This window comes from Prosopis cineraria, unplaced genomic scaffold (assembly GCF_029017545.1).
Source record: "Prosopis cineraria cultivar Desert tree isolate PC_DT_omini unplaced genomic scaffold, ASM2901754v1 PC11, whole genome shotgun sequence".
NCBI classification, from domain to species: domain Eukaryota; kingdom Viridiplantae; phylum Streptophyta; class Magnoliopsida; order Fabales; family Fabaceae; genus Prosopis; species Prosopis cineraria.
Window position 1 is genome coordinate 17725122 of NW_026555342.1, and position 27976 is coordinate 17753097.

A 27976-nucleotide genomic window follows, 5' to 3' on the forward strand; every position below is an offset into this window, starting at 1 on the left:
TCCAAAATTATTAAATAATGGACAAGCTAATGATAGTGCAAAGAATTTGTATGAACTTAGATTAGATATATACCAAAACATTGATACAATTTAAGATAAGGTTTTGAATAAACGCAAGACAAAAAATTAATGGCCATTGTCATTTCATATATGTGGGGACGACTTTATGTGGATGTGAATTAAGACAGTGTGAAACTCGTGCATTAATTTGGTGTAAAATACTTAAATAATTACAAATGAATTTATTTTCAAAACTTAAGTTTCGAATACTAATATCTTATAAACAAGTATTAATCATCTTGTTGCTCCCAGTAAACAAGTAAATATTTTATTAGTCAATTCATTACAGAAAATAAAACGAGAATTGTTTGTTATAATTAAGTATAAGTAATCCGAAACTTGAAATCAGCTAATTTAGTACTTAGCTTTTGTTAATATGTATGCAAGTGAATTAGCTGCCAATCAATTATTGATTACTTCAGCAGCAATAATGTCTACATAAAAGATAATGATGTCATTTAGCTATCTACCAAAAATGGACCACGGAAATAAAAGGAGACATAATATAATATTAGTTTTGGCCAAAAAGGAAATACGAAAGAGACAAGTACACACAACTGGGAGCCTCTAAAATACTTAAATTAAAGATCCTAATAGATAACTTAAGCCCAAAAGCCCATAATTGATTATTAAAGCTTAAAATACTAAATAAATAAAACACATGAAAATAAATGCAAAAATTCAATAAAAATAGAAAAACTTGAATTAAAATAAATAAACTTTAATAACCCAAATATTCTCTTCAGCTCCTTGACGCTGCCACTCTTGATGCCATCATGGATATCACCTTAGAAGCTCTGTTACATGCCATATTGGATGCCACTTGTGCTCTTACATCATCATGCATCATCCATATCAATATGAAATTTGTAGCAAATCATATTATTATCAAATTACAGTTAGCGTAATTCATTTCTCTAGCCCAAAGCAGGCTTATCTAATTATTAGTATAATTAAATTAACCGAGTGTATATTTGTCTTTTATAAGTACTAATTCAATATTATTTCACGTTTCCTTTTAATTCCGTGGTCCATTTTTGGAGGATATATAGCTAGCTAAATGCGGTCACATTGTCTTATCCTTTGGAGATATTGCTGTTGCTTGTTAAATTGACACATAAATCGATATACATGCATATCTGACAAAGGTTAGGGACTAGATTGGCTGCTTTCAAGTTTTAAATCAAATATATTAAACCTTATTGACGCAACTGCACCGTATGTAACAAATAATAAAGTATAACTAAAGTATCATTTTTATGAAGATTTGCATTAAAAAATGATTAAGCAAAAGACTCTACAATTTTAATTAAGTTGAATTAAACACAATTAGTTGGACAACGTTAATTTTACAACTTATGTTCTAAAACTTTTTAAAATTTAACGGAGTGAAAAAATTTCAACTCTACCTACTATTTTGGGTAGGTTGGTGGGCTAGCCCGCCCAGCCTAATCCAAACCCATCTACTAAGAGGTTTTATCCAAGAAATGACATTAAACTGGTTCCCGCATGTAGAATTACTTATTGTAGTGATGATCCCATGATGCCTATAATTTGAAGCTTTATTTATCCTATGAAATGTTTTTTTGAATATAGAACAAAATGAATATATTTTTTTTTTTTGAAAATTTTAACAGTTGAATTTACCTTAAGCATATTGTCAGATATATGGAAAATGAGTACAATCTTTTGTTTGGCCTTCTAAAAGACGGACCACATGAGATTCCCAAAAGTTTGGCAGTTCTAAAACTGGAATAATAGACCACCGAAATAACTTCCAAAATTATCAAGTAATGGACAACCTAATGATAGTGCAAAGAATATGCATGAACTTATATATATATATATAGAGAGAGAGAGAGAGAGAGAGAGAGAGAGCGAACCATTGATACGATTTAAGATAAGGTTTTGAAGAATCGCAATGAGATAAACTTTGAATGGCCATTCTGATTTCATATATGTGGGGAGGACTTTTACGTGGATGAGAATTATGATTGTGTGAAACTCGTGCATATATATCAGTGAAATCTTGTTCTTTCTTTGTCATAATTTTCGACTTTAGTTTGCTTTTAATTTTCTTACTTTAATAATTATAAATTAATGTTGTAAAATAATTAAATGATTATTTGTCATATCTTTGTAAAATACTTAAATGAATGTTGTAAAATTAAATATATGATATTTAGTTACACAAACATATGTCAATAAAATAATTATTTAAATATATATTTAATATTATTTTTATTTATTAATACCATAAATTATTTTGCTTATATGTATTTATATAATAATTATTTATATTATACTTTTTTCAAAAATAATTTCTTCTTATACGAAATTAAATGTCCGATGAAAAATATTTTATTATCGATATGTATTATTTGTATTATACATATTGTAATTTATATGCATGCAGTATTTTCAAATTATTTTTAAATAATAATTAAGTATATACTTTAAACTATTATTAATATCTAGATAATTTAAATATTAAATTATTGTTATTAAATTTTTTATTTAAAATATTATAATAATAAATTATAATATATAAATGTCATATAATACAATTAAAAAACCTTGAGACGGAACTAGCAACATAATGGTCATGGAAAAGTTTGTCTTTTCTGTCATAAATTTTGTCAAAAAAATTAAAATAATGTATCTCAAAAATTAATGATACAATTTTCCGTGGATAAATTACGTTGCTAAATTATTTCAGATACATTTGAAATAGAACAATGATAGTATTTATTTCGATAAAAATTTTGGTACCTAAATGATGTTGCAAAATTTGCAACAAAATACTGACGGAAATATTTGCAAATGATTTTTTTTTTGTCGCAAATTATGTTACAAAACTGGAATAAGATATATTGAAAATTAGCGCTGCAATTTTCATTCAATATAATTTTCACCACTAAATTATTTCCAATGGATTATTGATGAAATAAGGTGTTTTGCTCCACAAGTATACGGACTATAATAAGTAATATAAAATGAATAAAATATCATCCACAAAGATTTATATTAAAAATAAGATTGAGCAAAAGACTTTGTAATTTCAATTAAGTTGAGCAAAACACAATTAGTTGAATCAAATTGATTTTGCAAATTACATCAAAACTAGAAAATGAAGAAAAACAAATGATTATTAGAGTTCAAGATTAAAATGGGACCTAAGATTATTTATCCATCTGGTATTTCTTCATAACAATAAAATTATCTCTTTTCATGAATGTCTTTAATAAAAATAAGTGCTGATATAGGGACATAAAAATATTTGAACAATTTTTCTCAAATCATGAACAATTGTTTAGTTAAATTAATTATTCAATCTCTTATTATAATCAATAAAACTCAATTTTAAGTACCAATATGGTATATTTCTATCTTTTTTACAATAAACCATCCATTTATTGTGCAAACTTCAAATTCTTGCACTATTTTATTTAAGTTTTACATTTAAGTTAGCTCTTTCAAGCATTACCCAAGTAACAAATCAATTAAATGATGGCCAATCACTAGGAAGCATTAAGAGAACAGATAAATCATTAATCACAAAAAGAAAGGTGAAAAATATTGATATTTCAAATAATTCTAGAGCAAAGTGTTTGGCAACTCATAATTATTCATAAACTACAAATACACAAAATATTTTGACCCATATTAGAATATAAAGAAAACAAGGAAGAAGAATTGAAAAACTAAAGAAAAAGAAGCTCTAAATATCTTCAAAACTTCAATTCATTGCTCCAAAGTTCTCCAATACCCAAACCTTAGCATACAAAGCTCCAAATAATGGCTCAAATTTTAAATTATAAGTCCTAGGCTGAGCAAGCACTATTATAAAAATTATCTTTTGGAGTACATCTTCTAGAGCACTAATGTAAAAAAGTGCTGTGAAAGTGTGCAGAACATAATTGAGCGATTTTATTAAAAGCTCTTCGGTGAGGTAGCCTTTAGGTGGGCTTCAGAAGTAGAGTGCTCCTAAAGGAAAAAATTATTAAAAAATTAAAACAACTAGGAGTGCTCCTATTAGTTTAAATTTAAAAAAATGAAAAATTAAAAGATCTTCAACCGAGCGCTCCTAAAGGGCAATATTTTGGAGTGCTTTCAAAGCCTTTATCTGTAGGAGCGCTCCGCTCAAAAAATAAAAGCTCCGAAAGATGAATTTAAAAAATTTTAAAAATTTTGACCTGCAGCGATGTTATATCAAAGAGCGCTCATAAAAATTCAACATTTCAAAGCACTTCGAAAGCCCTTAAATTAAAAATAAATTAAAATATTTATAAGATAACTTTAAAAATATATTTGTTGTTCTAAAATATAAAATAATTGAATAATAATTTTCTAATATTATTCTTTAAGTAGAGAGAGAATTGAAATAATTATAGTGTAATGTTAAATGTGTAGATTTAAAGTTATATTAAATAAGAAGCATTTTTGAAAAAATATATTTTTGTTTTGGAAAAATATATGAAATTTTAAAATATCATTATTAAAATTTATTGGTATGTGTAATATTATCCCAAATTATCTTATAATTTAAAATTGAAAGAGTAATAAATTATGACAAACTATGCACTTTTTTCTTTTTATTGTAATGAATCAGTGGAACATAATAGAGAACTCCAAGGATCCTTCCAAAAAAAAAAAAAATTAGAGAACTCTAAGGTGAACGTAGCGTTAAGAACGACTCTAGGCAAGTATATGAATGATTGGTGAATAAAAATGTCATGTGAGTCGAGTTTAGTTCTCACATGAACTTTTCATCCAAATATTTGCTGACTATAAAAAATGTAAAAAGGGTCTTGTCATAAGAATCAATGAATAGAGTTTTATAATTAAATGGCTCGTGAGAAAGGGCATACGATAAGGTTTTGAAGATTCTCCTGAAGACAGAATTTTAATGACCAAGGTAAACTCATATATGTGGGGACAACAAAACAGCCTAAAGCAGGCGTCCTATATTTACATGCATCATCTAAATTATTTTACTTTGTGCCAATCAAATCTTGTTTACTTTAACATTAATATTTCCAAAGGAAATGAAATTAATGTGATCGCCTCTCTTTATTTATATGGATACGTTTACTTATTCATGGAGGGTCCCTCACTGGCCTGGCCACCAGAGACCCGTCTATTAAAAAACAAGAATACCACGTCAATCATGTTGCTCCCTTAGTAAACAAATAATACATGTATAGTATTAATTAAGATGCTTTGTTTTATTGCAACAAATAATAAAACGTGTTTATTTGTTACTGCTGATTAAAAAAAAGTTGAAATCAATCAATTCAGTTCCTAAGTCCAGACAATGTGTACGTAAATTAAATTAAAGGAAAAATTACAATCAAGAATTACTGAACAACATTTATTGCTTTATAGGAGCAAATAATTCTGATATTATTTTGTAGAATTAAGGAACCTAAATGTAATTAAAATTTGTTATAAAAAGATAAAACTACCCTTATATATGGTCTTTTAACAGGAAAAACAAGTCTCATTTTTATTTTAATAATAATTAATTTCATCATTAACAATTTCAAAAAATTAGCTCAACAATAAAGAAGAACAAGTGTTGTGACTTAGTGAACAAGTCCCTATTCATGAAAAAAATAATTTTATTTTTATTTCAACAATAATCAATTTCTTCATTAACAACTCTAAAATATTAACTTGGTGGTAGAGAGAAAGTGTTGTGAATTGGTGAACAAGTCTTCATTTTAAAAAAAATAAATTTTATTTTTATTTTAACAATAATTAATTCCATTATCACAACATATATATATATATATATATGAGGGAGAGTTTTTTTTCTTTTCATAATAAATTTTAAGTGCATTTGGGTCCCTTGGACCTGGAGAGAAAAATCACAATTATTTAGTCTTGCAGAGTAATACATATTATTTAGTGGTCCGTAGTTGTGATATTCCCTAAATTAAACTATTTTAATCTGTCCAAATCAATTCTTAATTAACGACTCTGACATATGACATTATCTTTATCTGACCCCCTATTATTATTATGAAATACAACGTTTTAATTACATTTACTTATTATGGAGGGTCCCTCACTGGCCTGGCTGCCGGAGACTTGTCTATTAAAAAAACAAGAATGCCACGTCAATCATGTTGTTTCCTCAGTAAACAAATAGTACATAGTATTAATTAAGCTGTTTTGTTTTATTGCAAAAAATAATAAAACGTTTTCTTATTTGTTACTGTTGATTTAAAAAGTTGAAATCAATCAATTCAGAACCGAACTCCAGACAATGTGTGCGTAAATTAAATTAAAGGAAAATTATAATCAAGAACTGCTGAACAACATTTCTTACTATGTTGAACCAAATAATTTTTATATTACTGGTTAAGCAATCTAAATAAAATTAAAATTTATTGTGACAAGATAAAACTACATGTTATATATTGTCTTTTAACAAGTTCACTTTCAGAAAAAAAAAGTTTTATTTTCATTTTAATAACAATTAATTTCATCATTAATAACTTAAAAAAATTAACTCGATGATAGATAGAAATAAGTGTTATGATTTGATGAACAAGTTTTTATTCATTAGAAAAATAAATTTTATTTTTATTTTAACAACAATTAATTTTTTCATTAACAACTCTAAAATATTAACTTGGTGGTAGAAAGAAAGTGTTGTGATTTGGTGAATAAGTCTTTATTAAAAAAAACTAATTTCATTTTTATTTTAACAATATTTCTATTTTAACAATAATCAATTCCACTATTATAGTGTGTGTGTGTGGTAGTTTTCTCTTTTCATAATAAATTTTTGCTACATTTGAGTCCCTTGATCTTGCAGAGAAAAATCAAAATTATTTAGTCTTGCAGAATAATAAATGTTATTCAGTGGTCCGTAGTTGTGATTTTCCTTAAATTAAACTATTTTAATCATGTCCAACTCAATTCTTAATTTGTGACTCTGACATATGACATTATATCTAAGAAGTAATCAATGATAATTTATAAAACCACATGTTATTATTATGAAATGTAAGGTTGTCAAACTCCCGGGACATTATCTCCACTCATGATATAAATGTAAATTTAAATTGCAAATTTGTAAGATTGTATATTTATTAATAAATATTTATTAAAAATATATAATTAAATAATAAAAATATAAAATATGTCATAATTTGATTTAAATATATTTTAAATATAAATTATTAAAATTAAATTCATTTACATTGATAGATTATCATACAAAACATAAAGATTTTAGAATAGGGATAACTAAGGGCATGTTTGTTTTCAGTGTTTTTTATAAAATTATTTGTTTTCATTTTTTAAAATATTTTTTTTAAAACAAAAAAATTTAAAAACTTATTTGAATAAGTTTTTTTTATTTAACTATTTTCAAACTTTTTTTTAACAAAAAAAATAGGAACAACTTCAAGTTGCTTTCATTTTATGTTTCTTGTTTGCAAAATACACTACATTTAATTATTGGGAATTACAATTATCTTAACCAATTTTTATCATAAATCACTATCATTAATCACATGTAAACATTACTATCACTCTATTTTGTAATTATAAAACTATTTTTAAATTAATATAAGTAAATGAATTTTTGTTTTGTTTTGTTTTGTTTTGAAAAATAATTTTGAAAATTGTATTACAAAATAGTTTTTAAAAATAAAAAATGGGAACAAAAACCAAACAGGCCCTTATTTTTGGTATTTTTTATTTTTTATTAATAATAGTTTTTTCTTTTTAAGTTTTTTTCTCTTTGAACTAGGTTCTATCACTTCTATGAACTAAATCTGTATATATTTAACTCACTTAACTTAATAAAAAAAATCGATGGGTTTAATAAGTTTAACTAAGTTTAAATCTAATATGAGTTTATGCATTAGTTGACATGATTTTGTAAGTTAAAAATATAAAAATGATAAACTCATACGTTAACTTGTGAGTTTAATGAAATTTATATTTAGTCCGAGTTTATAAGTAAGTTGGCACGATTTGATAAGTTAAAAATGTGAAAACATTAAACATGAAAAGTTAAGTCGAGAGTTTGACAACTGTGATGAAATATATAAGTAAAAAATCGATTAACTTATAAATGGCAAGGTCTCTCACCCGGCTCTATAAATAGGAGACTCACCTATCCACGAAAATACCACGTTAATAACCTTATCAAGATCTTATTTGAACGATGTATTCCCTCGTAAGCAAGTTATTATTCCTTCTGTTTCTCTGTTATTCCATGATATGTCTCTCTTCTTGTATGCCTAGCTATGAGCTTGACAGATTCACTTCAGAGGAAGAAGTCTTGGGACTATTCCAACTGTGGCAGAAGGAATACGGACGAGAGTATGAAAATCTGAATGACGAAGCCAAGAGATTTGACATCTTCAAAGATAACTTGAAGTACATCAGAGAGACAAACGCAAGAAGAGAATCAGCCTTCGACTATAGCTTGGGTCTGAACGAGTTTGCAGATCTGAGCAGGGAGGAGTTCAGTAAGATTTTCACGCCTGACATGGGTCCACTGCCCAAAGACAAGGTGGACTTGAACGATGAAGACGATGATTCGTGTCCTGATGCACCTCCTTCCATAGATTGGAGGAAGAAAGGAGCTGTCACTAAGGTCAAGTACCAGGGTCATTGTGGTAAGTTTCTGCGTGCTTGCTCTAAAGTAAAAAGAATTTGTCCACAACTTCATCATTTTTGGATATAAACACGAACACAAGTTCTCTGGAGCACCTCTCTGTACGGCTTCCTGTGTGTGAAATTCTATGTTTGAGGATAATCTATTGTACCAAAGTAGTTTCTCTTGTTTTTCTCTTCTTGGTGTCGAACTAAGGAACTCTAAAATAAATCCTCAAGGATTTACCATGAAGATTTAATGTGTTGGTCTTGTTTTTCTCTTCTTGTTTGCTGGGATGTTTTTTATCCTTTTATTGTTTCTTTTATTTGTGTCCTTAGGTCAAATGATCCCAATACCGTTTAAATTCCTTATATCAAGTAAATTTTTTATGATAGTTTTATCAAAATAATTTAAACCATTTGATTAAATAAATTTCAAACTTTATATATTACTTACAAGTGAAAATGACAATTAGAGACTTTATAAGAATATTAATTATAATTATAGACCTTGAATTATTGAATCTTAATAATAGATTATGGTCCTTACTTGCAATAAATTATTTTTTTTTGTTTGGCTTAAAATTTATAACAAATTTATGTAAATTATCAACTAACACTACAAATATTTTCAAGTATCCTTTGTTAATTTCTTAAGAAATTCATTTACATATTGACAGTAAAAAATTACAAATGATTAGTTTGCAATTTACAACTAACTCTCATAAATTTCTAATTAATATTACAAATAATTCTAAATGTATTTTATAAATTTCTCAAGCGATTTATCTTTATATTAATAACAAAAAATCACAAGTGATTAATTTGCCATTCACAATTGACTTTTATAGATTCCCAATTAGTATTACAGAAATTTCAAGTGTATTTTATTGATTTTTCAATTGGTTTATCGATATATTGAAAGGAAAAAAATCTTAATTCACAACTAATTCTTACAAATTCTTAACTAACGTTACAAATAATTTCAAGTATATTTTATTGATTTCATGATTGCTATTCGGGTATTTTTAATTACAAGTAAAGATTATGATCTATTATTGAGATTTCAATAATTCAAGGTTTATAATTGTAGTTAATGTTTTTATGGGGTCCCAAATTGTCATTTTCTCATTTTCTAATTACAAAATGTGAGACTTCTTTATCTCTAATATTGTGCTACCCTTTAATTTTTGGTTTGAAAACTATAGCTTATATTTGAAAAATTAGACAATTGATTTATATGACAAAAAGAGTATTTGTTTTAGTTCTATTTATAAGGCCTTAATAATTATTATTTCTATCTTTCAATAATTATTATTTCTATCTTTATTTGTTTGTTCCTATTAAATGCTAGAAATGTTATTAGATGCTCGAATATTTTATTTTTAGACAAAGTTAATTATATTTAAAGTTTTTCTTAGTTCACATGAAAATGTTAGCTAGAAATTACTTATATAAATAGAATAAGAGGGAGAACAGTCTAAAAAGATACCAAAAACAAAAAAAAACATTTGTACAATTTTGTTAACCTATAAGCTCTAGTTTTCGAAGGAAAAAAGAATGGCAGCAGTTAGTGGTGTATATAAACAGTACTAAGATTTCAGACTGAATGGGACAGGAAGTTGCTGGGCATTTGCTGCCACAGGAGCCATTGAAGGAATAAATGCAATAGTCTCAGGAAGGCGTAGTGTGAGCGTCTCTGAACAAGAACTCGTAGACTGTGTTGAAGAGGCAAAAGGTTGTAGTGGAGGGTGGTACCATAATGCATTTCAATATGTTAAAAACAATGAAGGCATTGCCAAAGAGGCTGATTATCTCTATACTGCTGAAAATGGCACTTGCAAAGCCTCCGAGGTGAAGTCAATAATTTTTTTTGCTTTTTTCTTAATTTTATCTAGAAATTGAAAGAAAAGTTAGTGAATATTTATCACAAACTGAATTTCTTTTTTTTGACTGATTTGCTGAGCACAAAGCTTAATTATTGCTTTGTTTTGGCGTGGCTGGTTCTGACTTAATTAATATTTTCCTTGTCTAATTTTATTTTTACGTTTTATTTTATCTTTTTTCGAAACAGATAAAAAGGAAAGCTGTCACTTTGAGTGGGTACAAAACTGTGACGTATCAATCTGAAAAGTCATTATATTGTGCGGTCTCGAGGCAGCCAGTTAGCGTGGCCTTGGATGCAAGAGATTTTCAATTCTACAAAGAAGTAAGTCTCACATCTCATTAATTTTCAGTTTTATTTATAAATTATTTTTAATATATTTTAATAAAATAAAAATAATTTTAAATTTTATTAACCCTGTTTTAAAATTTAACAAGTTTTTATTTCTACCCTCAATAAAAACAAAATGAATTATATTTAATAATTTTCCTCAGTATTTAAGGAGACAAAAAAAAATAAAGGTGAACATAGAAAATATAAAAGCATCATATAAAGAAGACCAAAATTAATGCTCTCTTTACACTATGAATAGGACTACAGAAGTACCTCTTAAATTATTATGAATTACTATTAGCTGTTCGGTCGAAAGCATCTATGAACCAATAATATGAAGTTGGATTGAGTAGAATGAACTCAACACCTAAAATTGCATGTGAAAAAAAAAATATGATATCATTTTTAATGCTCTTTTTCATCAAAATTCCTAGGGAATCTATAATGGAGAAAACTGCACAGGCAAACTTTATACTAGTCATGCCGTGTTGATCGTGGGATACGACACGGTGGCTGACCGTGATTACTGGATAGTGAAGAACTCATGGGGAGAAAGTTGGGGCATGAAGGGGTACATGTTCATCAAACGAAACACAGGTAACAAAGATGGTGTATGTTTGATTAACGACTATGGTGCTTATCCAACTAAGGAAGAAGAAGAAGCAGTGAAGCCTGAGTATTACTACTCCTCTATATGAAGCCATCACTTCATGTTGTTTTTCCTAATAAGTATTAGATATAAATAATTAAGCCTGGCTTCATGTACTTGTGTGGGACCTTGTGTTGTGAGTTTTCTACGCTATATATGTATGTCTTGGGCATAAATAATAAGTGATAAATGACTTGCCTTTAAACAAAGGTTATGTTCATTGTTATATTTTTAATTTACAAAATCATATTAACTCATTTATAAATTTTAATTGGATATGAACTCAGTTAAACTTATGAATTGATTTTCTGAGTTCACTATTTTATAAAATCATATCAACTTATTTATAAACTCAAACTATATGCAAATTGAGTTAAAATCATTGATTTTTTATTGAGTTGAACAAGTTAGGTATATAATGTATAAAACTTAATTCGTGAAGAACTCATGGGGAGAATGTTGGGGCAAGAAGGGATACATGTTCATCGAACGAAACACAGGTAGCAAAGATGGAGTCTGTTCGATTAACAACTATGGTGCTTATCCAACTAAGGAAGATGCAGTGAAGCCTGAGCATTACTACTCTTCTATTTGAACTAAATAAGTATTAGCAATGAATAAGCCTATCTGGCTTTATGTAGTTGTGTGGGACCTAGTGAGTTTTGCACACTACATATATGTATGTCTTGGGCATAAATAAGTGGCAAATGATTTGCCTTTAAATAAAGATTATGATTTAAGGCTTCTAAATTAATCAATGTAAGTTCTGCTTGTACTTCAATATATAGTTTCTCGTTTGGCCTATTTGATTAATGTAAGTTATGTGAACTACGAGCATACATACTAACAAGAATAAGAGAAGCATTTTTGTAAGGTTAATTTAATTTGAACCCCAAGACTCACCGGCCGACAGTCCAATTGGTCGGATTGTCCGATCCGATCCGAGTTTGAAATCACTGGCGATCAATAGAAAAGACAAGACTTCACTAATATATATATATATATATATATGCGCGCGCGCGCGCACGACTTTTACACAGTCTTAATTCGCATCCGCATAAAGTGGTGCCCACATATATGAAATCCGAATGGCCATTCAATTTATATCTCATTGCTATATATATATATATATATATATATAAAATTAACCTCAAATTTTGAGTTTTGATATTGCCCCTGGTACTCATTTGGAGGAAAATGATTGATAGAGTGAGTTTAATTTATTTTGCTGATAGTTTAATTGTACTCATATTTGTTTTTCTTGTTCTTGGGCCTCTAGGCCCCATCCCTGTACCCAAAAAAAAAAAATTCATGAAAATATAGAAATAACTTGAATTGCTCTATAAAACTTTGAAACTTTAGTTTCGCCTCTTACTTTTAATCTTTTTAATTTAATAATTATAAATGAATGTTGTAAAATATTTAAGGAAAAATAAGAGAAAAGTCTCACTAAAATATGTAAATGATAATGAGGTTCCGTGAAATATAATAATTATTTTTAAGTTTGTTGAGACCTTTCTAACATAAATATCTTTTGTAAAATGATTATAATGCACTCCAAGTATTATAAATATTAGTGACTACTTTAGTTTAAATAAAGACTATTTTTTTTATGAAAATAACTAAAACAGGATAGCAAATAACAAGTTCCGTTTTGTAAATTTTTTAATCACATATCCATTTCTTTCTTATTTTAAATTAAAGGCATTATAATCATTTCATAAAAGATGTTAACATTAATAAGGTTTCAAGAGATTTGAAAAAAATTATCACATTTCACGGAATTTTATTATATATTTCAGGGAAAGTTTTCTATCATTTTGTTCAATACTTAAACAATTCTTTGTCATATCTTTTGCAATATACGGCAACATGATCAGCACTTCCAAAAAGTTCGACACTGTCCGCGTTTCCTCCACTAACGTCGACGGTGTTGGCTACATTTGAAGACATAAATGGTTTCACTGCCTTCTCTGAACCTTTCCAAACTCCGCATCCGAGGTGAGTTTGTTTGTTTGTTTTTTTTTTTAAGGAATAATAAAATTTTTAATCTTTTAAATTTACTTCAATTTTTTATTTAATTTCAGTACATGTGCCCTGGTATTTGAATCTACACATTGAATTCTGATTAATCTAAACCAATAGTCAGGTAGCACTATAAGAATAGCAAGCTCTTTCAATCACGAGTGTCAGCCTTGTTAAAAAAAGGAAAAACTTGTTGAACAAGTTTAATTATCTTGTAGAAAGCCAAAACCTTGATGTTCAATTCGAAATGTCGAGAAAAATGTTGGAGCTAAGCCAATTAAGTTTGCCAAATTTCAAGTCTAAATTCAAAATTATGTACATGTATGTAGAGAGAGAGAGAGAGAGAGAGAAGGGGGGCACAACGTGGCTACTGGCTCATCAACCCCCGCCGACAAGAACAACACTAAATTAACTTTTGGCCTTCAATTATTACGGAATGGAGCACCAAATCAGGATCAACACTTGAAATAATTTCTTTTCTTTTCTTCCTGCCCTTTTAATTAGGAAAAATAATAATAAAGTCTCTTAAATCATATAAATGACAATCTAATCATTTGAAGTGTTATAATTTCACTGAAGTCATTAGAAACTTTTATGTCATTAATAAATTTATATAAATGATCAAACTATCCTTGTAACAATATCAGAAACTAGACATGGAAAATTATAATTTGCTAATGCATTATTGTGAATATAAGAAACAAAGTTGTGATTATTTAAACAAAATTTGTGATCATTACTTGTTATTTTCAACACTTGTAGAAATATTAGGAATTTGATGTGTAAAGTTATGATTTACTGTTGCATTGTTGTGAATATAAAAAGTAAAGTAATGATTATTTAAATAAAACTTGTGATTATTACTTATTATTTTTAACACTTATAGCAATATTAAGAATTTGATATGCAAAGTTGTGATTTGTTGTTTTATTGTTATAAATATAAGAAGAAAAATTATTATTATTTAAACAAAATTTGTGATCATTTTGTTTACAACAAGGCAATTTGATCATTTATATAAATTTATTAATGACAGAAAAGTTCCTAAGGACTTTAGAGGAATGATGGCATTTCAAGAGATCAAATTATTATTTATATAATTCAAATGGATTTTATTATCATTTTTTCTTTTAATTATGATATTGAAACAAATAGAAGTAATCAGTTCAGATAGAGTAGTAGTAATACTCAGTTTAGTTTTTGATTTAAATTTGCCATGCAGTGGCATGTTGCTCTGCCCTAATTCCTTACAACATATACAAACCATGGTGATTTTCCAAGTTTGATTATTAGATACATATAAACTTTGATTTTAACCAATAAATAAACATATCAGATTGATGAGTTTAAACTGAAAAATTGTCATAATTTGGCCTAATTTTTGCAATTTGGCGTTTCTACTGACAAAATTGTCCAATTCACTAATGTCGTCATAAAATGGACCACTTCGCTACATACGGATAAAAGATATATTAAAGGACCACTTGTTATGTATGATTGAGTTAACATTTAGCTATCCTCCGAAAATGGACCACGGAAATAAAAGGACACGTGAAACGATATTGAAAAAAAAAAATTACTTAGAAGACAAACACACACACACACACTTGGTTAATTTATTTGCAGTAATAATTATCCTAAGAAGCAACACATTGAGCTTTTGTCACTTCACATGTCCATTTCTTTTTATTTTAAATTGATGGCATTATAGTTATTTCACAAAAAAACATTAATATCAATAAGGTTTCAAAGGACCTGTGAAAAATTATCACATCTCACGAGACTTTACTAGTTTGTACATATTTCAGGAGAATTTTTCCATTATTTCTCCAAGACTAAATAATTCTTTGTCATAATTTTGAAGATATGAATGGTTCCGCTGCCTGAAGCTTTCCAAACTCCACGTCTAAAAAGAATAGTGAAATTTTTAGTCTTTTAAATTTACTTTAATTTTTGATTTAATTCATGAAGTTTAAATTTTTAATAATCAAGTTGCTAAAGTTTCAAACTAATTCTCTATGTTTATGAAATTTTAGTGACTTGGCGGATAAAAATTAAATTTCAGAGACTAGATTGATAATTAAGACAAACTTGAGGGATCAAATCAATAAATAAAAACATATTATTCCCTAATTATGCAAGTTTAACTTCAGGAAAACTTATTGGCATGTTACATAATTGGTGTAGTTTATGTTAATTTTGGGTGCTTAAGTTGATGAAATATCATTTATGGGTGTCACTAGTTCAAAACTATCGGTTCTCTTGCTTTAAATGGTAGTTTTCTGTTTTTTTTTTTTTGGGTGTACTTATTGGATCTTTTATCTTTGTAGGTTACCCGAGAATTGTGGATATAGGTTGAAATTGAAGAAAAGAAGAAGGTTATCAAGGTACCGGATCAATTTTTAAATTGGTTACGATTAAAAGTTAAGGGTTAGGAGTTTAACTGAAGTTAGACTGAAAGTCAGCCTAGAGTCAATCATAATAAATAAAATTATATTTTAAAATTTATTTAATTTAATTTTTAAATAGACTAAACATTTTAATATTGTATGAATAATTAAAAACATACTTAAAGTAACAAAAATCAAATACTAAAATGATAAATGGATATAATTTTTTTATTCCCTAAAAAATTAATAAAAAATTATGTAAATTTTTATTTTATTAACATGAGTGAACGTCGGCTTTGAAATTTGAATTATTGTCCTTGTTCTTTTTTTTTAACCAAAAATCAAAGCTACTTATCTCTATCCTACGTTCCCAACCTTGCCTAGCAGCCTAGACATCCTATCTTATCAAAAGCTCAGTTTCACGTGCTTGGCCGTCTCATTTTTTGGCCTTTCTCCTCTTTTTTCAACTTCTCATTTTCTTGGTTGAAGGTAAAATAAAACATTTTCTAGTAACATTTTTTTATCGCTCTTCATGTCTTCATCTCTAATTCTTTCAATTGCATTTCTCTTTCCCAAATTCAAGTCATCATGGTTGAAATAAAAGTGCAAAAGTCGAAAAAGCTAAAATTAAGGTTTGAATGATAGCTCTTTTTTTTTTTTTTTTGGGTCTCGTGTTCTTTCTTTCTTTTGTCTCCTTTCTTCTTCTTCTTCCAAGTGTGAGGTAGAGAACGCCGTTTGATCTTTGCCTTAGGTTTTTTTTTTTTTCTCGACACCGACAGAGGGTTGGAGTTAAAAAAATTTAACCTGCCCAATTCGTCTAACTCAAGAGTTGGGCTAGTTAATTCAAATTAATCTTAAGTCACCTAGGTTAACCCAAATTAACTAACTCCTAATGAATTCATAAAACTAGATTTGACACATGGCTCAGTCCGGTTCAATTTTACAAACCATGAACGTTATACATTGAAGAAACGTATCTAATTTGACCCCAAAATGTAGAAATTACAAATTTGCCATGCAGTGGCATGTTGCTCTACCCTAATTCCTTATAATATATACAAACCATGGTTTTTTTTTTCTAAGTTTGATTATGAGACACATATAAATGGACAAACGACACTTTGATTTTAGCTAATAAAGGAACATATCAGATTGATGAGTTTAAACTGAAAAATTGTCATAATTTGGCATAATTTTTGTAATTTGGCATTTCCACTGACAAAATAGTCCAACTCACTAATGACATCATAAAATGGACCACTTGGGCCACATACGGATGAAAATAGATATATTAAAGGACCACTTGTTATATATGATTGAGTTTGTATTTAGCTATCATCCAAAAATGGACCACAGAAATAAAAGGACGCGTGAAATAATATTGAAAAAAAAAATACTTAGAAGACAGACAGACAGACACACACACACTTGGTTAATTTATTTGTAGTAATAATTATCCTAAGAAGCAACAAATTGAGCTTTAGAAATAATTACACAATCCATAATTTGCCAATAATAACTTTTTTATAAATTTTAAAGTTTATTTTTATCTTGCTATTGAACAACAATATTGAAAACAAATATTTACAAAACAAATAATATACACATGGTGAGTCATTATATAATATAAGATATTTAATAAGTCATATTTCACTATTACAGAAATAGTATCGCACATACTGGTAATATAAGGAGTGATTCACGATATTTTGTTAACTGCTAATTTAAGAACTTAAATAATATAAGTTGTTTAATTTTCCATGATTTGTTTTGGGAACTCGTACATTGATTAAATTCTTTTCGAGGTCATAATTTTTGCTATTTGGCACTTCCACTGACAAAATAGTCCAACTCACTAATGACATCATAAAATGGACCACTTGGCCACATACGGATAAAAAAGATATATTAAAGGACCACTTGTTATATATGATTGATACTCCAAAAATGACCACGGAAATAAAAGGACACGTGAAAGAATATTGAAAAAAAAATACTTAGAAGACAAACACACACACACACACACTTGGTTAATTTATTTTTAGTAATAGTTATCCTAAGAAGCAACACATTGAGCTTTAGAAATAATTACACAATCCATAATTACACATTGACCTTTAGAAATAATTACACAATCCATTATCTTGACATTGGACAACAATATTAAACAAATACATAGAAAACACATAGTATACACATTGTTAATTATTATATAATTAAGATATATAATAAGTCATACTTCACTACCATAGATGTAGTGTTTAGTATCGCACATCTAGCAACGTTTTTTTTTTTCTTTTGCTTTTCCCAGAAAGTAACGTTTTCTTAAATAATAAAAGCTACTAAAAGGTCCTGGGTAGCTAACGCTTACAATGTTTAGGGCTACTAGAAGTGGGAGAAAAAATGGGATATAGGTAGCAATAATAATACTAATTGGACAAGTTTTTTTGTTTTTTTTTTTTTGTTTTTAGATAATACTAGTTGTATAAATCTTTATAAGGCGTAGGGAAATGAATTACACTATCCATAATCAGGTAATATTATGATTTGTTAACTAATTTACTTTTTTCAAAAAAGTTAGTTAATTTTTTTTTAAATTTTTACATCTTTCCAATCTTATCTTTAAGTGAAGTAAATATAACATTTGACTTATTCAAAATATCCTCATTAATTATTTGAGTGGAAAATAATAAAGTAACCTTATATTTAGAAATACATACATACATACATAATATATATATATATATATATATAATCCACCCAATTACATAATTTTGGAATTTGGACCAACCAGAGCTTTTAAAAACATCCTGTGTTGTGGTTTAGAGGGAGTAAGAATATTAATATTGAATAAATACTTATAAGACAAATATACGCATGATTAATAAATATATGATCCAACATAACAAGTCATGCTTTTAATGAGATATAAACAATGCCGGTTGTCTATGAAATTTCAAATAATATACATATTAATAATTCACAAGACCCATTCGGGAATATTCCATAGAGGAAAGAAGGAGTGATTAACTAGTATTAACCATTAAGCATCTTGCTGGTCCAATAATTAAAAAAGTACATATTTTATTACGTCGCGTGTCAATTCATTGCAGCAAATAAAACGTGGTTACGTGCATTGCTTGTTGTAATTGATTTGAAACTTGACATCAGCTAAATTAGAAGTTAGTAGAAAACTTTTGTCAATATCTCCAGATAAGACAATGATGGCGTTTTGCTATCTTCCAAAAATGGACCACGGAAATAAAAGCCGACATGAAATCAAAATATTGAAGAAATACTTAAAAGTCCAATTTTGGCCAAAAAGGAAATACTAATTGGGAGTTAAACATACACAGAGTTAATTCAGGTATACCGTATAATAGTTATTAGAATTTAATCAGAAGAGCTTGCATAGAGGTTGGGCAATGAAACGTACGTATGGTTTGTTATCGTTGATTTTAAACTTGAAATCAGCAAATTTATTACGTTGAGTAGCTTTTAGTACCTAATTTTTCTCAATATGTATGTAATTCAACTAAACTATATATATATATATATATATATTATGTGATGTACATATATCATATATGTATTAGATATGACATGATACCAATACATCGAGATGGCGATTTATAAAAAAAGACATTATATGAAACGTCTAAGGTATATGTATGTGTATATATTGAAAAAATATTCCAAAAAAATATTAAAAATAGAATTCTAATTCAAAAAATCCAAATACGAACGGATATACTGTTCTTTGATAGGCAAAAAAATATTGTAACTATAAAATTCACTAATGTAATTTTTATTGCCAATTATATATAGTAATAACATTATTGATGCTTTTAAATCTCCTTCTAGAAAAAAAGGATTAATATGCAATAAATTTGTATTTAATACATTCTAACCTTTAAATAATTAAACTTAGGGCAATTTCACCTATTGTTAAATTAAAACAAGTGTTCATTATTTTTTAAAAAATGGGACCTGATATGCAATTTTTCTCAAATTCCACTCTCCCTCTCTCTTACCTTCCTTGAAGAGAAATTGCAAATAAGGCCCTATTTTTTTTAAAAGTGATGAAAGTTTGATTTAATTTGACAATGGGAGCGAAACTGCTCCAAATTTAATTATTTAGGTTTAAATATATTAAATACGAGTCTAAAATTTAATTTTTCCTTATAGTTCAATGCTCAAATTACATATTAACTCAAGAAATAACTCATTGGGGGACATCAACCTGTTGTGCATATCAAGTTCCATGTAAACACACACACAAGCCTATTTGCCTCTGTTTTTATTTTTGTAACCTATCTGCGTCTGTTTTTCTTTTTGTGAGAAATGAAGAGCGACTGCCCAGGAATGGGAGTATAGGAGAGATGGGCAATAGTAATGAAAAGACATTATATTTTAACTCAACTTCAAAGGCTCAAGTTTATGGGTTCTTCCTTTTTATTATATATTAATTATTAAACTCAACTTTATTTGATATGGGTCTTCCCACATCATCTTATATCCATTCACACTTGGATAGTCTAACACTTTTGATTGTGTGCAAATTGTGATATGAAACCAGCCAGTGTAAAGTGATTTAAAATTTCTTTTATTATTTTCTATCGGAGTATTTTTTTTTTTTTGCTTGCCCATTTAAGTTGTATGTCCATCAATAGTTACTATGCTACCTTTTTTTGGGTCTTAAATGTAATATCTCAATCTACTTTGTATCAATAGAAAGTCCCTTAAGAAGGTACCACCTTAATCATCTTTTGCTCCTATTATTATTAACAAATGTCTATTTTGTTAAGTTGTGTTCTTTTATTGTAACAAATAAAACGTGCTCTTGTACCCTGGTTTTGCTTTTTTTTTTTTCTACAGGAAAAAAAGATAGCTCTTACTGTTGATGGCTATGGAAATGTGACATCCTTATCAGAACAGTCTCTCTTTTGCGCCGTTTCTAGGTAGCCTGTTAGCGTTTATAGGTATGCCAGTACCGAAGACTTTCAACACTACAAGGGTGTAAGTCATGTGTGTGTGTGTGTGTTTGTGTGTGTCTGGTGTATATATATCTCCATGACGACTATCAGTTATATTTTGTTTCAAACAAGAGGAGTGACTATTGATTAAAATATAATATACAAACTCATCATCCATTTGTTTACTTCATTAACATATGGGAAGGGACTCTTTGATGCCAGAAGCTACACAAACGTTGAACAATGGAATATTAGTCATGCGATGCTGATCGTGGGATATGGTTCGTATGGTGATGGTCTTGATTATTGGATTGTGAAGAACTCATGGGGTAAAGATTGGTGGGGAGACGATGGTTACATCTACGTCAAAAGAAACACTGGTGATCCTTATGGTGTATGCAACTTCAATTGCTATGCTTATTACCCAACCAAGAACATTCTCAAGCTTGATTCTGCTATATGAAGCAACTTCAAATGCTATATATATATATATATGCAACACCAATAACAATGTGTGTGTGTGTTTGGCATAAATATAATAAATGGCATATCACTTGCCTTTATGAATAAAAGCTCTGTTTGTGTTGTAACTTGTGCATTTGAAATGATCAAATGATGCATGCTGAGGTTCGCTTGCATATTGTTAATTATCATGAAATATTAAAAGTGTTATCTCTTGTTGAAATTGTTTATTAACATAAAATTATTTGGATTTTGAGTTATTTGGCCCTCTATAAGACGGACAACATGAGATTAATAAATGTTTGGCACTTGAAAAAATGGGGTAATGGACCACCAAAATAACTTCCAAAATTAAGAAGTAATAATGCACAACCTAATGATAGGGCAAAGAATTTTCATGTACTTGGATAGCAAACCGTGGATTCAATATAATTTAAGCTAATATTTTGAGGAATCGCAACATATAGAAATTTAATGGTCTTTTTGATTTCATATATGCCGGGACGACATTATGTTCATGCATACTAAGACTGTGTAAAACTCGTGCATATTAGGGAAACCTTATCTAAATAGATTAGTAACAGAACTTTTCATTGCTAAACAGATTAATTAGTGATGAAATTAGGGTGTTAATAGAAACAGTCATTATTGTATCGAAAAAAAGGTCACTAATATGTTGCTGATGAATTTGCAGTTTTCGTGGCAAATTAAATCACACCATAGCTAATTTTATGTCTAAACTATTCCAACTCCACGATGGAATAATACAGAATGTGGAATGCATTTGGTCATAAACATTGCCATGCCACTTGATGGGTTCATCACCACCTCATCGCCATGTCAAGACCATATCATCACAATATCATTGTCACATGCCATGTCATCTATTCACATCAAATGTGCCTTGGCCAACATTTGAAACCATGACTGCACACTTCCAAATACATTTGTGTTCTCCTTGTTTCGAGTTGAATGGAAAGAGATCTTTATTATTTGAGAAATCAAATATATGATATTTAGTTACACACAGATATCAATAAATAAATTATTAAAATATACATATTTGTTTGATATTATTTTTTATTAATATGATAAATTATTTTATTTTTATATATTTATATAATAATTATTTGTATTATAATTTTTCTAAAAAATTATTTCTTAGGAAATTTAATGTCAAATGAAACATTGTTTTATTATCCTTATGTATTACTATGATATTATAATATATATATATATATATAAGGTCCTATATTGGTTCCCCTGCTTTACTTGGCAGTTTTATGTATTTTCTTTTGTTTACTCGCATGATCTTCAATCTTTGTAGGAGAACCGAGAATTGTGGATATGGGTTGAAACTGAAGAAAAGAATTAAGAAAGTTATACATTGAAGAAACTTATCTAATTTGACCAAAAAACTGGGGAAATTACAAATTTCTCATTCAGTGGCATGTTGCCCTGCCTTTATTTCCTTACAATATATACATAGAGGAGATTTGTCATGGTGATTTTCAAGCTTGATACGCATAATTTCACTTGAAACTCAATATCTTAGGGTTCATGCCCAAGGTTTTCATCATTATGGGACATTATTATAACTCAAGGGTTTCTATATATAACTCAAGGGTTTCATCATTTTGGGACATTATTATATTACGAGACTGGACAGAGAAGGCTAGAAGACTCGTGTGGAAATTCAACATTGATTATGAGTTTTTCTCTTTCCATTCTATATATTTTGAATATGGAAATAATTTTACATGGCCAGAGAATCTTTGATTGGAAAAACTGTGTAGTTTCTTATTATGATTAACCATGCATTTGTGGGATATGATTCCATCCATGGTCAAGATCTTATTAGAATGCCAAAAATTTATGGATAGTTCATTCCAGAAGGGGAAAAAGAGGCGGGGGGGCAAATGACACAGAAGTTCCATGTAAAGATAACTAATGACAGAAGTAGGTCCTGAATTTGTGAATTGATAAGTCTCATGCGTGCTCTTTAACTATCAAAACGTTAAAAACTCAAATATTAAAATCTTGAAAGATGAGTTGTAAATAATTAACAATATAATTGCAAATATTGCTGTAGTGATTATCCTATAAAGCCTCTTTGAAGCTTTATTTATCCTATGAAATGTGGTTTTAGACACAGAAGAATGAATGTTTGTTAGAAAATACTAACATTTGAATTTACTCTAAACATATTGTTAGTACGTCCTATGGGAAATGAGTAGTCTTCTTGTTGGGACCTCCAGAAGACGGACCACGTGAGATTCCTAAAAGTTTGTCTCTTCGGAAAATGAAGTAATGGACCACCATATATAATAACTTCCAAAATTATGAAGCAATGGACAGAACCTAATGATACTGCAAAGAATCTGCATGGACTTAGGTGGAAAACAATCGATACAGTTAAAGATAAGATTTTGAAGAATCGCAATAAGATGGAATTTTAATGGCCATTTTGATTTCATATCTGTGGGGACTACTTTACTTGCATGCGAATTAAGACGGTGTGAAACTCGTGCATATATTAGTGTAATCTTATCTTTTCTTTGTCATATTTTGCAACTTTAATTTAGACTTTTGCTTTTAATATTTTTACTTTAATAATTTATTATTTTGAATATTTTTTGCTTTAATTTGGTTACTGTAAAATACTTAGATAATTATACATGAATTTATTTTCAAAGCTTATGTTTCAAATACTAAAATCTTATCATTTAAATATCAGTTCGACTTTTGCTTTTAATTTGTTACTTTAACATTGAATTAATAATATAATTATATTTATTAATTAAAAAATTAAAATTGATGCTTGCGATAAAAAAAGGTAACTAAATTAATTATTCTTTAAAGAATATTTAATAATCTACGTGACATATTTCTTGAAGAATACGTTTAACTCTTCCAAAACGGACCACCTATACATATACACAATAAGGTGGTCAATTTTTTTTTTTAAAAAACCTTATATTACCCAGTATTTTACTTTTTTTTTTTTTAACTTATGGACTTAAATTGCAAACCCTTGATACAATTTTACACGATAAGGTTTCCAACATTCTTAATGGCCTTTGGGCGAGGACTTCACGGGTGTTTTGGGAAATTGGGACTATAAACAGTGTAAACTCAAGCTCGTTAAGGAATATTTCCTTTTATTACAATAAAAAGAATATTTCCTTCTAGGATAATCAAACTTTCAGTCTCTTAAGCTTGTTCTAATCATTGATTTTAGCCTTTAAATTTAATTTTTATTGATTTGGTCTTCAATTCGATCCCTAAACTATAAATACAGGAAATCTGAGACGCTAAACTAATTTTTTTGCATAATGTTTCTCCTCCAATTTTGAAAATGGCGCCATATAGCTCCTATCATTAACAAAAATTAATTTTGACTGTTAGTGACCGAAGATTGATTAAAAAGACGTGACCGAAGATTGATTAAAAAGACCAAGAAAATTATAGAAAATAACAAAAAAAAATTAAAAAAAAAGGATTAAGATGTGAAAAGGCTCTATATATACGAGACATATACCAACGCAATGATAGTAGTTCAATCATTTGATCTCTCATTTGATTAAACAATGACTCTTCTCATCTCTAAGTCTCTCTTTCTTCTTATGTTCCTCTTCTTTTTCAACATATGTCTCTCTTTTAGTATTCCTAGTGAGTACCCAACTCTGAGTGATGATAATGTTGAGGAATTAGACAAGTTCACTTCCGAGGAAGACATTCGTGAGCTATTCCGAATGTGGCAGAAGAAATACGAACGAGAATACGGATCAAGAGATGAGAAGGAAAACAGATTTGAGATCTTCAAAAGCAATTTCAAGTACATCGTGGAGAAGAATGCCAAGACAGCATCCTATCGTTTGGGTTTGAATCAGTTCTCAGATTTGACTTTCGAGGAATTCAGCAAAACATACTTGGGCCATCAGCAACCCATAATTGAAGACAACATCAACGATGATGAGAACATGGAATCCGACAACGATTTCTGTCCAGATGCACCTGCTTCTATTGATTGGAGGGTCTTCGGAGCTGTAACTCATGTTAAAAACCAAGGCTCGTGTGGTAAGTGTTACTCACAGAACTAATCCATTATGTAGTGTGTTGATTGCGGAATTTGGATTTTAGATCTAAAATCTAGGAGAATATTGACAATAAAGTCCCAGAACATGAAATTTATGACAATTAAGTCCCCAACAAATTTTATTTATTGAAAAATAAACTACAAATATTGATTCAAACTATGTCTACAATGTTGTCATTTGAAATTACAAATGAATTATAATAAGAAATGGATTTCCAAATCCACAAATTTTTGTGTATTCAATTGAGAGATTTGGACTAAATCAAAATCTAAACCTTTAAATACAAACACACCATAAGTATTTCATATAGTGAAATAGAAAGAGAAACTTAACAGTGAATACCACTTACACACATAAAACTTGTAAGTAAAGTTCACAACTTTCTTGCAATCTCTCCTAGCTTCACCTCAACAAGAGATTCCAATTTCGTTAACTGGGTGTGTGTTTTTTTTTTTAATTACTTTTTATATCTGGATTTAAACTCTGATAAAAATAGTTCAAATAAAATAAATTAATAAAAAAGTAATTAATTTAAGGCAGACACAGAAAAAAAATTGTTATGGAAAGAGAGAATAAAATTGAAATTGTTTCATTTATTCTTATTTTTTAAGTCTATAGATAATAAATTATTTTTTATTTATATTTCACTACATTTTTTTTGTTATAAAAATATGATACTTATTCTAGATTCAATATATAATGCTTATACCAAGAATAATAGAAATTAGAAACTAATTTGTAAATTCATATGTATATATAGGAAGCTGTTGGGCATTCTCTACTACAGGAGCCATTGAAGGAATATACAAAATAGCCACAGGTAATCTTGTCAACGTCTCCGAACAACAACTTATGTCTTGCGAGCCATATAACTTAGGCTGTGAAAAGGGAGGGTGGTACACAAGAGGATTTGAATATGTCATACAAAATGGAGGCATTGCCTTAGAAAAAGATTATCCATACACAGCCAAAGATGGTACATGTGATCACGAAAAGGTCAGTGTTAATTAATTGTTCCTTCTCCTACAAAATCTTTATTTGTGTCTTCTTGCCTGATTCTGGTTTAGTTTGCTTCTTCTTTCATCTTCTTTTTCTTCTTTCTTATGAAATAGGAAAAATTGATAGCTGCTACTATTGATGGCTATGTAAATAAGACATACAGATCAGAAAGTGCTCTCTTCTGTGCCGCTGCTAAGCAGCCAGTCAGTATTTCTGTCAATGTTACGAGAGATTTCTCGTCCTACCAGCAAGTAAGTCATGAATAATCTGCGCGACGTTACATATGCATATTTCCATTAAGAGGAGTTATATTAATTTCTTGTTGAATTCCAAATTGATACATGTTAAAAGGGTCACAATTAAATGTGTATAAAGCTAATTATAAGTTAATGGTCATCATTCTATATCTTTCAACATGAGAAGGATTCCTAATTATAAAACATAAATATAAAATTTTTTTTTAAAATGAAATATTGATTTGATCTCTTATGTTTTCTTAAATTATCATGCAAGTTTTTTAAATTTTAAAACACAAATTGACTCTCAAAATAATTTATTGTCTGAAGTATATTGATGACTTGGCATGTATATATAGCTAAATAAGAAGAAATTAATCCTCAAAATCAATTTAGTTTTTATCAATATAATCCATTACACTATATTTTGTCCTCTTGTTTTTTTTTTTAATTTTAGAGTTCATTTTTTAACTAAATAATTACAATTTTTTCATTAAAATCTATATGATTGCAAACAATATTCTATTATTTATGTCAATAAATTTTAACAATAATACTTTCTTTTAAAACAGTAAGAATCAAATTGATAATTAAGGTAAATTTTAAATGACTAAATCAATAAACAAATTAAACTTAAAAAAATCAATAATTAGGATGAACGAAGATCCCACATTTCACTTGTTATCATCCTATTTCCTCATTGAACGCTAAAGTTGCTTTCTTTAAACATGCATGGGTAGGGAATCTTTGATGATGGCATCATCCGCGAAGAACGACCATGTAAAGTTAATCATGCTGTGTTGCTCGTTGGATATGGTTCAATTTTCGACCAACATTATTGGATTGTGAAGAACTCGTGGGGGCACTCATGGGGACAAGATGGCTACATCTTCATCAGAAGAAACCCTAATGTCCCTGACGGAGTATCCAACATAAATTGCTTTGCTGCTTACCCAACCAAACGTCTTGAGCTGCCACTTGATTCTGCTATATAAAGCAGGTCGAAGCAATTCTATATGATAAAGCCACTTTATATGTCTAGCTAGTTATAAGTGTCTTTGACATGAATAAATGGCATATCACTTGCCTTATTTGAATAAAGCTTTGTCAACTCTATTATATATGTAAGCTTTGAGAATAAATGCTCTATTTGTGATAGAGCTTTTCTTGAAACTTGTGTGTTATTCCTAATAAAAAACTTGTGTCCCTCAATATTGTCATGGATCTGGTTTGTCT

At 28.5% G+C, this 27976-nt stretch overlaps 3 protein-coding genes across 3 annotated transcripts; all 3 read left to right on the forward strand.

Moving 5' to 3' along the window:
- The first annotated feature begins 8201 nt into the window (after positions 1 to 8201).
- On the forward strand, positions 8202 to 11761 carry LOC129287101 (zingipain-2-like). Its single transcript, XM_054923256.1, has 4 exons — positions 8202 to 8708; positions 10304 to 10539; positions 10760 to 10894; positions 11338 to 11761. The coding sequence occupies exons 1-4, from the start codon at positions 8252 to 8254 to the stop codon at positions 11599 to 11601; spliced, it is 1092 nt and encodes a 363-aa protein (XP_054779231.1). The 5' UTR covers positions 8202 to 8251; the 3' UTR covers positions 11602 to 11761.
- A 6716-nt stretch (positions 11762 to 18477) lies between these two features.
- LOC129286225 (P34 probable thiol protease-like) lies at positions 18478 to 21406 on the forward strand. The gene is made up of 3 exons (XM_054922236.1): positions 18478 to 18501; positions 20846 to 20928; positions 21166 to 21406. Exons 1-3 carry the CDS (start codon positions 18478 to 18480, stop codon positions 21404 to 21406), a joined length of 348 nt encoding a protein of 115 aa, XP_054778211.1.
- Positions 21407 to 24965: 3559 nt separating this feature from the next.
- Positions 24966 to 27964, forward strand: LOC129287100 (zingipain-2-like). The gene is made up of 4 exons (XM_054923255.1): positions 24966 to 25485; positions 26266 to 26501; positions 26618 to 26755; positions 27481 to 27964. Exons 1-4 carry the CDS (start codon positions 24996 to 24998, stop codon positions 27733 to 27735), a joined length of 1119 nt encoding a protein of 372 aa, XP_054779230.1. The 5' UTR covers positions 24966 to 24995; the 3' UTR covers positions 27736 to 27964.
- The last annotated feature ends 12 nt before the right edge of the window (positions 27965 to 27976 follow it).